The 11,976-nt window shown below is 43.8% G+C and overlaps 2 protein-coding genes across 2 annotated transcripts in view; one reads left to right on the top strand and one right to left on the bottom strand.

Annotated features, from left to right (window-relative positions):
• Window positions 1-1,288, top strand: part of LOC134540618 (large ribosomal subunit protein uL10m) — a 10,892-nt gene extending 9,604 nt beyond the window's left edge. The window contains exons 4-5 of the mRNA XM_063383458.1: window positions 1-40; window positions 944-1,288. The exon at window positions 1-40 is cut by the window's left edge and continues 159 nt beyond it. Coding sequence (XP_063239528.1) covers window positions 1-40; window positions 944-1,188 — 285 coding nt within the window. The 3' untranslated portion in view covers window positions 1,189-1,288. The remainder of the gene's footprint in view (window positions 41-943) is intronic.
• A 1,489-nt stretch (window positions 1,289-2,777) lies between these two features.
• Window positions 2,778-4,101, bottom strand: LOC134540558 (tRNA (guanine-N(7)-)-methyltransferase non-catalytic subunit wdr4). The gene has a single exon (XM_063383374.1). The coding sequence runs from the start codon at window positions 4,006-4,008 to the stop codon at window positions 2,836-2,838; it is 1,173 nt and encodes a 390-aa protein (XP_063239444.1). The 5' UTR covers window positions 4,009-4,101; the 3' UTR covers window positions 2,778-2,835.
• Window positions 4,102-11,976: the final 7,875 nt, after the last annotated feature.

Raw genomic sequence — 11,976 nt, 5'->3', positions numbered from 1 at the left:
CTGAAGATATTAAGGAGGGCGCCTAATTACGTTTTGTTGGGTGAGTAACTAACTCACCTCGGTACTTGTTTTGAAGCCTTCCGTTCGGGAGCACGCGAGCTTGTAAAGCGCCAACGAAAATCTTCTGGCCTGCAGGATGTTGGCAGAAAATATAATTTTTTTCATCAATTTAAAATCTCCAAATCCTTTTGTTTCTTAAGCACAATTCAACATAAAGGTTTTGACTGAAATATCACACAATGCAATTTCTCATGTGTGTTGTGTTCGTGACTCAATACCAATTTTGGGTCATTCCATGAGACAACATTAAGAACTGTTGGCTTTTGTGTTACTCTCAATTCATGTTAAAATTATCAGCCCCATATCCCTTGAAAATGTTCTGAATCTCCCAAAACTATTATTGAAAGGCTTGCGAGTTACAATGTGACACATGATTTGATTGGCTGTGACATGACACTGATGTGGTGTACAGTGATGTGACACTGATGTGATGGACAGTGACGCGACACTGAAGTGATGGACGGTGACGTGACACTGATGTGATGGACAGTGACATGACACTGGTGTGATGGACAGTGTTATTACACTGATGTGATGTACAGTGACGTGACACTGATGTGATGTACAGTGACGTGACACTGATGTGATGGACGGTGACGTGACACTGATGTGATGGACAGTGACGCGACACTGATGTGATGGACAGTGACGCGACACTGAAGTGATGGACGGTGACGTGACACTGATGTGATGGACAGTGACATGACACTGGTGTGATGGACAGTGTAATTACACTGATGTGATGTACAGTGACGTGACACTGATGTGATGGACGGTGACGTGACACTGATGTGATGGACAGTGATGTGGCACACGATGAGATGGACAGTGTCGTGACACACGATGAGATGGACAGTGTCGTGACGGAGCACCCCGGTTGCAGCGGGGATCGTGGACGGCCAGCAGCTGAGCAAGCCGGAGCTGGTGCGGTACAGCCAGCTGCCCGACCTAGCGGCGGCGCGGGCCGGCCTGGTGAGCGCCGTCAACGCGCTCGGCGCCGGGCTGCTCGGGAGCCTCTGCGCCCACCAGCAGGCGCTGGTGAGGCACCTGGACCAGCACGCAGAGATGCAGGGCCGGCCGCCCGCGGAAGAAACCCCCACTTCACACGCTAGCGGCGTTCCGGAGTAAACAAACTTGGAACGAATGTATGGAAATGGCAAATATTCATATGTCCATTTTAAAAAAATGAAATATTTAATTGTTATTTAATAAAAAAACTTTATAACTATGTCTTAAGTTTCTTTTCCCTTCACATAAGCTTGCTTCCTCTTGTAAAAGGTCACTTTCAAATTTTATGCAATGCCCAGTCTGACACAGCACGTTTTATATTTAACTGGTCATTACTCCACATTATCACACTATAGCTCTCATGTGTGCCCCTCTCGATCTGCCTCTGTGCGTGGGTAGTCGTATGTAGTTTTGTTCTTGCCCGACTCCGCCCCCCAGCCCCCTTCCCAAGGGATCAACGGCAGCCGTGATTGCTGACTTGTCACGCTTATTTGCAGGGGCTCCCTCCCCATTACTTAATTTAAAATGTTTCCAAACCCCTACAATATGATAATAAGATCCACTAACTGTAAATGTTATAGTGGCCACAACTGTAAATGTAACCAAGTGCATACTGCATCATTTATAAGGTTTCCTATGAATTCTATTAGCAATAGGCTTGTAATTTCATCCTACTCTCAGAGTAAACTCATCCAATCTAAACTGGCACCTGGGATTCTTTTAACTGCCCCCCCCCCCCCCCCCCCCACCCCTCGGTAGTCGTGCTCATGTGGCAAATGTCATGGATATCCCAACACCCTGTCATGATTAAAATTTTCGAGCACTAAGTTGCTACTTAGCTATTCGGAGTCTACCACAATTTTTGAGGCCCTGTTGCCTTGCATCTCTGTGCACAACCATGCAACGTAATACCCGAATCACCAAATATTCATCGCCACCTTGGAAAACTAGTGCAATCTGCATTATGGCACATTGTTAGGATACCAAAGTCTCCCTGCTGAATGCAAAACTACGCATAGGCTAAATAGTGTAGAAACAGGAAACAGACATTGGGCCAAGGAAACCATGGGGTGGTATTAGTGCCTGCAACTTTAGAGCGAGTTTTAGTGATGCCTTCAACATTTAAGACAGGACAAACAATTATACCCCTATTTTTTGTACTTCATCTTTTGTTTTTGCCTGTTGGTAGTGGTTTTCCAAGAACCAACCATTTAAGGTTAGGTTGGTAAAGTCTAAAGTGCTACATAAGGATATGTAATAAATATAGTTGAAATGGCACTTAAACCAATTTTCTGTATTAGTATTATTTCCACTGAGAACCACTGGATTTTTATTTTACATAGCTTAGTTTTGCAGCATTAGAGTGATTTTAAGGTCATAACAGATTCCAAACACAGAGCGTAATGTTACTAAAACCGGGCTTAAAAGTATTTTGCATATCACCCCATAAATTCTTTAAGGTCTAGAACCATACCTACCCATGTTTAAATTTCTTATAATGAAGGGGAAAAATTGATTTTTTTCATGATTAAACAAGCATATTTTTTTAACAAATAAATTTTATGAGTTTCCATTAGGTACAAAAATTGCTACTGTAAGTGATTACCTACAGTATGTACAATTAACCAATCAAAGGTATTGAATAAATTTTTAACATTCCAATGTCAGTACAGACACAAAACAAGGCTAGGGAAAAAACAAAACAGAAATTGACACTGCAAGACCTGAAGGAGTGTATTTATTTGTATGTTTGTTACTTTAGTCAAATCATACATTCTTTGTTTTGGAAAGCAACCTGGCCTTTTTCCTGTCATGATATTCCTGAATGTCATCAAATATTCTCTTGTACAAGATAGAAAGAACTTTGGGAGGTTCCTGACTGCTGAACAATTCCCACTTACTATTCACAGTGTTCAGTACATACTCACTATCGTCATCCAATTTACGATTTCCTTCGAAACGACCAGTGTCAGTGTTCAGAGTGAACGCACAAGCAGTTTTGCCTTCGGCTTGCTGGAGCACCCACAGAACCCCGCTGTCCGAGAATGACGCGACCCACGGCTCGCTCTGCAAGCTGATCGTTTGTAGGATCACAACGCTCAAGGTGTCCCGGCCGCCTGAAGCGCGGAAAATCAGGCAATCGAGCAACCCGCCGACGCAAGCGCAGCCTACGGACGATTCGGAGTCCTTCTTGAACCAACTGAAGCATCTAATTGGTAAGCTTTCACCTTCGTCGCAAGATTCGGGCGCGGACGACAGAAGGGCGGCAGCACTCCTCGCACCGTCGGTGACGGCGCAAATTTCGGTCCCGCTGAAGTAGTCCCAAAACCGGACGGTCCCGTCGCCGGACCCCGAGATCAGGACGGAAGCGTCGTGCGGCAGTTCTGCAATGCACGACACGAACTTCTCGTGTCCCAGGCAGAACGAGTGGATGTTGTAGGCGTTCGGGAAGTTCGAGACGCGGATCTTCTCGTCCCGATCGCACGTTATCACGAACCTCTCGCACGCCGTCACGAGCACGTCCACCAGCATCGACGTGTGCCCCAGCAGCAGCTCTCCGGGTCGCTCGGCTTCAGCGACGGAGTACACGTACGCGTCACCGGATCTGTCGGCGACGACCAACTGCCGCCCGCTGGCCGTGAACTTCACGCTGTTCGCTACGCGGGCCAGTTGTCGCACGCTCACGACACACCACTGGCTTGTCTTCAACAAGCACATGTTCTTGTTGCAGCACACGACCAAGAATCTTCCGCACGACGACAAGGCGGCACAGTCCACGGAAATTGCACCGTCGCCGGTGGACTTGTCGCCGATTCTCAAATTCTTTGCGAAGAGGGAACGACACTCGATAACCCTACATTCTTTCTTCGTACTATCAACGCCCAAAATATGTTCAGAACATGTAACGAAATAGTTTTTACTTGTTGCTAGCACAACCATACTAATAATAAAAATTACCAATATTCTGCTCACATGGAACAAGCAGAACCATACGTGTATTATTATTTATATTATTTACAATTATCCATAGAAGCACATATTTGTCAAAGATTAGAAACCACGGTGCTGACGACTGCGTGTAGCGCTCCAAGCGAGTGTAAGAAGAGCTAATGTTTGACGTTATTAATTACAAATTTACTTGCTGCAACTTTCATAAATAGAATACGCATTTTTTCGGTGCCTATTGAAATGAAAAATATATTTCAACATAATAAATATTATGTTTTGATCCGTAACGTGTCATTACGCATAAAACTTGTGGATGTCATTTGATGCATACAATTTATTTGTACAGATGGTCAAACAGAAATGGTAGGAAAGATATTATCACGAAATTTCAAACAACAAAAAAAGGGATGAGTAGAATTTTTAAAGTAAAAAGTCGAATATTTAAAAAGGATGAGGTAAGAAAAATAGCAAACAAATAACAGACATAAAATATTTAGTTAGTCAGCTAAAAAACTACTCACTTAACACTGTTTGACACCACTAAATGATTTACATATGTAATTAAAATAATATGTACTTACTTGAAAGAACACTATTTTCTTGTGAATATAACCAATGGTGAGATTCAAAACAATAAGCTCAAACCCCATTGTGTTGCCCTTAGCCCAAATACTCCCTTACTATTGACGTCGTCCGACCGAAGACCACCCTAAAGCCCGACCTGCAACCGCCAGTATCCGACTCCGCTAATGGAACGCGCCCCTAGCCATGGCCCACCCGAGTCAGGCGAGCGCCGCGGAACGAAGGTATAATCAACGCCCATGACTTAATCGACTGGACAACCCGAGTCCCGTACATTGTAAATTCAACACTGACGTCGTACCGACCATGGCCTTTAAGCCCGTGCTCTGCACCGCCAGTACCGTATCCCGTTTTCGGAGCGCGCCCCTTGCCCAGCCGGATTGAGTCAGGCGAGCGTCCCGGGCGTGACCCCAATAGACAACAAACCTTATTAAAAGTCACCGCGGCCACTGGCCTTAATTAAAATGTCCGTGACTAGGATCGTGTCAGATTAGAAGAAATCCAACTATTACAGCTCACAGTGAGACAATATGTTGATAAATACAGTCGCCAACTTGATGTCACATTTTAAATAATTAAATACATTAAAACTATTGTTAAGCCTTAAGCACCCAATTACCAGGTGCTACATTTTAATTGGGCACCTGGAACATGTTTTAACTGGTAATATAGTAAATTAAATAAATATATGTTTTTTTACGCCGACTCACAAAGAAGAGAAAGTTTCTCTTCCTTGCGAGGCGGCCATGTCCGGCAGTCTCGAAAAACTCCGCGCCGGGAACAGACGTGTGTCCGTGGGCAGCATCCAAGTTTTCTTTCTGTGATCATTTTATTCTGCACTAAATATTTAAATTTAAACCTCTTATTAATTCATAAGCTGCCCACGTCGACTCGGCGCGTATTTGACGGAACCGGGCCTATCCCGACCGTCTTCATCACTCACGTAAGTGTTTCGCCGAATTTAGGAGCCCGCTCATAGAGCACCCCCTGCACCCGTTAATGTTCGGCGCTGGCCGTCTCCAGCGAGCATCGACCCGCGTCCCGCGAGACTGCCGCGGTAATCAATAGTGTCGCGTAGTGCTATGTTTTTTCTGTGGTAATTGTGTAACGGCTAGACGTCGTCAAGTGTTGGTGAGAGTGTCTTGTAGCGGAACTAGATTAAAGGTAATTCTCACCAACTCGTGTATACTAATTTTCCGGAGTCTCCCGTCCTCCACACGGCCGAGCGGACTTCACAGTCAAGGGAGAGCCATTCAGGGTAGATTCAAGCCGTGTACCTGGCGGGGCACGCGGGGGCAGAGTACCCACGACCCAACACCAACGGCCTAGCAGCCCGCTAGCCTGGCGCCCCTCCGGACGACAAGAGCACCGCGACGCCCGTAGCGCCCGTCAGGTACCCCCCGGGCCTTTCACATAGGTCGGGTGACGGCAACACACATTAAAGAATACCTCACTTTTAATCAACAACCCCGTGCAAGGGAAGTGCGACGTAGGAGTGCCCGGGTCGCTCACCTGTGGTTTTTTAATAATACAGTGGTGAGTGCTCCCCTTGCGGCCTTCAGCCTGATTTCAGTAACATAGTATGTAACTTAAGTAAAACCACCCCAAATTATCATTTATCATTCGCCACCGGAGCAGTCATCAAGCGACGAACAGTCTCCAGTGTGACTCTGATTATTCAAACTTATTTCATATAAACTTGTTACATCTAATTTCTAAAACGTATATATATATATAAAGTAATTATTAATTTTTATTTTATGAATTTAGAGCCACTTACATCTTGTTATTAATAGAATATTTTACGAATAATGGAACTTTAGAAACCTTGGCGCAAGAGGATGCTCACCACTCCCCTCGCGCCAGGGCCAGACGCCAGTACCGAGCGACTCGCGGACCGGGACGGACGCACGTCCCACGGGGAGACATCATCCTTTGTCTTCACTGAACTTCCTTCTGGTAACTATAGTGAAACATCGAAATCTTTGTTAATTACTCCCCGTGTGCGCCCAGTCCTTTTCCGGTGTAGGGCCTATCCCAGCCGCGTAAACATAACACGCCTCGCACAATGCATTACGCGGGGCAGTGCAATATACGGCACAGGCCGACTCCCGCCATAACAGACTTTCAGTAAACTGCTGAGTGGACAGGCACTGGCCACATCTAATCGAATACTTTAATTAATTTAATAGCGAGCCGCGGTCCACACAGGTGAACCCGCGCGTCGCCGTTCGCAAATTACGGGATTGGCCGACTCCAATCAAACTCTCCCCCTCAACCTCGACTGGCGTGAGGGCGTAATTTTAGTTACGGCGTGTCAGAGCGCCCAGTGTATAATGATAGTGTACTTTATGTAGGGAAATCGTGTGACTTTAACTGCAAATGTAATTGCCAACGTTAATTAAACGTCCACTCCGCACACTCCATGTGCGACGTATAAACGACAGTGCAAAACCATGTACGTTATTTGTGAACCTCCTCAATCCAGTTAGGGATCAGCGTCCTATGCTGTGTAGGGCCAGTAGTGCAGCAGGCATTAGGGACCCCTAAAATCACGAACACCGCCGCCGTTCCTAGTGGGCCACGCAGGGGCCTTCGTACCCCACGACCCACCTTGTGGTTGACCACCGAGTTAACCTGGCGCCCTCCCGGACATGTTTCTCCGCAAGAAAACAGCCTTCCCGCTAGGAACCCCCCCGGATCTCGAACACGAGAACCCGGGCGACGGCACTATGCCGTCGTCCGGGGTCTCGGGCTCGAGTTCCGGTGCGGCTCCTAGCGGGAATGGCTGTTGTCGAGGTAGTGTTTCTGGGTGGGCGCCAGACTAGCTCTGTTTCTAGCCGATAGGTGAGTCGTGGGGTCGGTTGCCCCTGCGTGGCCCACTAGGACCGTCGGTAGTGTTGCGTGGGATATGAAGGATTCCCTACTTGGTGGTGGTTGGGAGTTGTATGGTTAATTGATTAGGCGCTAAATTAATGCGGCAAATGACGTGCGTCGTTTATTCATGCGACTGTGGGCTTGGTGTAATACCGTGGATTACACACCACGTTGTACAGAGGGTGACGTCACATAATACATCAGTTACACAATTACACAAAGTTATTCTGAAAAGTTACGTAATGAAGGCGTGGCACAAGTTTACTAAAATGTTACGTGTTGGTGCGTTGCACAAGTTTACTCAAGAATGTTCCAGGTTCAAGGCGTCGCACAAAATTACTAACATGTTACGTATTAGCGTGGCACTAGGCGGTTCTGAGCATGGTTACACAAAAGGGGGTGAGGACGATTGGCGGCGGCCAATCCCGTATATCTATGTCTCGAGGCGGTGTTCGCGTCCACTGTAGTGGAGCGCGGACCGCAGCTAAATTCGTCCAAGTTCCCTTATGGGGTGTTGTCAGCGCCGGGGCGACTGGCTTTAATTCAAGTTCTGTGGTTCGGGAGGCGGCCCGTGCCGTATACTGAAAACTACCCCGCGGACAAAGTGTGGTGCAGGGGGTTTTAAAAATTACACGGCCGGATTAAGTCCTGGACCGAAAATTTGGACCGGGTACGCACAGAGATATTAATAAAAAGAGGTTTCGAGGAAGTGACCATAATTACCAGAAGTGAGTTCAATGCAGACAATGGATGATGTCTCTCCGTGGGACGTGCGTCCGCCCCGGTCCGCGAGTCGCGCTGAACTGCCGTCGTGTCATGGCGTCCGGCCGAGGCTCGGTGTCCCTCGCACCAGGGTTGACCTCATTACCTTATTTTCCAATTTAACAAGTTAACAAGAGATTTTAAGGGTGCTAAATTCCTACATTAATTATTAAGGCTAAATTAACATTACTCATCCCATCTACAATTTAGATTTAGTATGTTTGCGAATTAGATTTTTTAAACTATTCGTCACACCAGAGGCTGTTCGTCTCTTGCCGGACTGCTCTGGTGGGGGGTAATAACGAAACACAGGGGGGGTAATAATTATGTCACATGAAATACTTAACTAATCTAGGCAGAAGGCCGCCAGGGGAACACTCACACACGTATCGACACATTTTCACACGTGAGTGCCCGGGCACTCCTACGTCGCACTTTCATTAAGCGAACGTTTAACTTATACGTAATGTTGTTTATATTCTGTGTGTGTTTTATCAAAGTGATCGACTGTAATGTCGGTCTGTTTATTATGGGGCCGGGTTCTACCTTGTCTGCCGATGGCTCGCCTGTCTCGGGTGGACCATGGCTAGGGGCGCGTTCCGTTAGCGGGGTTGAATACTGGCGATTGCAGGTCGGGCTTTAGGGTGGCCTTCGGTCGGAACTATACTAGATGCCAAAAAGTCGGAAGGCGTCAGGTGCAGGCGGGTTTTTGCCACTGCGATCCACCTATCCCCACAGCATGGCAGGGTTTAACAGGAGCCATACTTCACCACGTGGAGCCCACCCAAGGCATTGGGCCCGACGAGTTCTCTGCACCGTCCACAACCTATTATCCAATCTTTCGTGTCAGAAATGAAAGAGGTTTCACTTCCAAAAAGTGTTAAAGTAATAATATTTGTTCAACATTCCAGTCATAATGAGATAAAAAGATGTACAGTGAAAGGTATTTAATCTGGAATTCTATGGTTTGGCAAATTCTGTAATTCAGCACCAGTCAAGCTGCTCGAGTTAAGATATTTTCTGGTGGTTATCTGACTGTTAGCTTGGCTGCCAGGTCGCAATGCTGTATTGCTGGCATTTTAAGTTCGTTCAGAGTTGTCATTTCTGTTTATTTCAGAATAATGTTTCCTGTTTTATAGTGGGTTACATTAATTTCACATCTGGTATTCCAGTTAATAAAATTAATTATATATATTATAATCTTCCAAAATCGCTCATTAAACATGGCAGTGGTCCCGAATGTACAGGACAAAAGCCCTTTCAATGTAGTCTGATTTTGTGACTGCTACATTTGTCACCGAATACAAAGACTGGGAGACGGTAATTTAAAATGTAAAGTAGGTACTTATTAAAAATAAAAGAGCATGTTCTATTGACACCTGTATCTCAGCTTCTGACATAACACATATATTCTGTGGTTAATTAACTGAAGGCCCTCTGACTTTGATTACAAGGTGAAGGGAGCAGGTGCCATCAGTGACTTGCATGGAAATGAAAACACGTGAACGTGACATGGTTATGTGAATGATGCGCTTACCACACACAACTAGATTGATGAAACAAAAATTACATTAAACTTAATCATAATGGCTGTCCCCCAATAGCGATAATACGAAACACAATACCTTAAATAATGTAAAGGTGAACACACAAAAACGACTTGAAGTGTGGGAAATTAATTAAGTATAATGCAATGACTAATCAACATGGCTCTGTTTTTTAAACTAAATAAATTTCACATGAGCTAAACAAAGAGTGGTTGGTGACAATCTCGGACCATGGGCTTTGCTAGTATTAAATAAAATTTAAGTTCATTTCTCTGTTCACCTAAAAATTTTGACGACTAAAATCCATTACGTGAGGTCTGAGACAAAGCCCATATTCAGACAAAAAAATAATAATTACGGAATTAAAAAAAATGTCACTCACATGGGCACGCATGATTACGTAAATTGGCTAATGAGTTCAAGCTAGGTGTGGGTGCGAGCCGCGGAGCTAATGAATGAGATTTTTAAAACTTACACTAGGTATTTCTGAAAACGTGGTCGGTGATAAACAATGGTTGAGGGGCTCCGCGATGCGGAACACACCTAGCCCCGGTGAAGATGCAAGTCAAACTGACTGAGTTTCTCGTCGCCTCGCATCAACAGGAGCCAACTTCCGGCACAAACATGCAGTAAGCTGCAAAGTATTTGAGGCCATGTTTTTAGCAGAATCGCGCTAACTCACAATTAGTTTCTTTTTTTAAGTGTTCATTGCTGCCAAAACCCATATATCTTATAATTACTGGTTTAATAACATAATTAGTGCAAAGGAATAGACTTAGTAGATTGTCACTCGGGCGACAATCAAAACATCGGCCGTGCCAGGCGTTCGCAGCATTGCACTGACTCGCATTTTGCTGAGATGATGGTGCGTTATAGTTGCACACACTGCTGCACATCATTTCACGAGACAGCGATGCGACCATGGAGTTAGAAACTGCCAGGAGACAGCATGCTGTGATGAAGGTGGCCTTTTTTTAAACTTCGCCATTGACTTATTGTATACCTACGCCTAAAACATTGCGGTGGACACTTTATATATAAACACACATATTTATATATAAACTGTACAGCCATTTCAAGTTAAACATTTGTGATTCTTATTTGTGTACAAATTCCAAGTTAAGAGCTGAAATGTTACAGTTTATAGGTACAATCTGAATCAGTATGCCCATTAGCGTGCAGGTTAAGATTATAATTCTTAAGGTAGTCAATCGTAAATTATACCTTTAGTGATGTTTTTATGGTTTTTATATGGCCGAATACATCCTTGATGTTATTTGAGAAAGATTCATGAAATTTGGAATAAATTATCAGCTCTGAAAATTAAGAACTACAACATTTATTTTATCTCGAAATATATTTATAAGGGAAAATAGTAGGGGGTGAGTTAAATTTAACTATCACTGATATTACTTTCAAAACCACTAAAGGAGACAAGAAATTATACAGCTGCAATAAATCTTCAAAGTAAAAGAGTACGCATGTGTTTAATGTATTATTAACAATTTCTCTTATCAAATAAAAAAAGGGGGGGTAGATTTAAATTTATTAAGTTCAAAACAAATTTTCAACTCCACTAAAGCAATTAACAATATTTATTTTTAAAAAAATCTATATAAATATATTGTTGTTTTTCGAAATCTCTCCCCTAAAGTTAAAACTCAGAAGAAATTTGTTATTAAGTTTTTATAGCACTTATATGAAGTAACTAAAGTGGTTTTGAAATCCCATGAATAATCATTTAAAATTTATTAACTTAAATCGGTACTTTTTTATTTGTAAAATATATAAGTTACTGTTATCATCATATAGATGTATATATAATGCCTATCTAGCACATACCATCAAAAGCAAATTTGGAGCGACCTCATTCATACAGGAAGCTTTAGGGGATGTACCTGATACGTAACCACGACCTAATTCTTTTTTTCCCATATGTGTTTTATTGTTTTAGAATCATAAACCGCTCAATATTGAACATGTTTGACATTTACTGTAAAAAGCAGAGTCGCTATCAATTTGAAACAGAATAAAAGAAAAGGTCAGGTGTGCATGCAACACTTCATATTAGACTATAAATATTGATCACATGATCTAAGTTATTACAAAGAATAACGATGCAGTAGGCTTACTAGTCAGTATAAAAGGCTATCTTTGTTACTTTTACAGGAACAGACTATATTTTGAAGAA

Source organism: Bacillus rossius, chromosome 17, assembly GCF_032445375.1.
Source record: "Bacillus rossius redtenbacheri isolate Brsri chromosome 17, Brsri_v3, whole genome shotgun sequence".
NCBI lineage: Eukaryota > Metazoa > Arthropoda > Insecta > Phasmatodea > Bacillidae > Bacillus > Bacillus rossius.
This window is presented reverse-complemented; position numbering and strand designations above follow the sequence as displayed.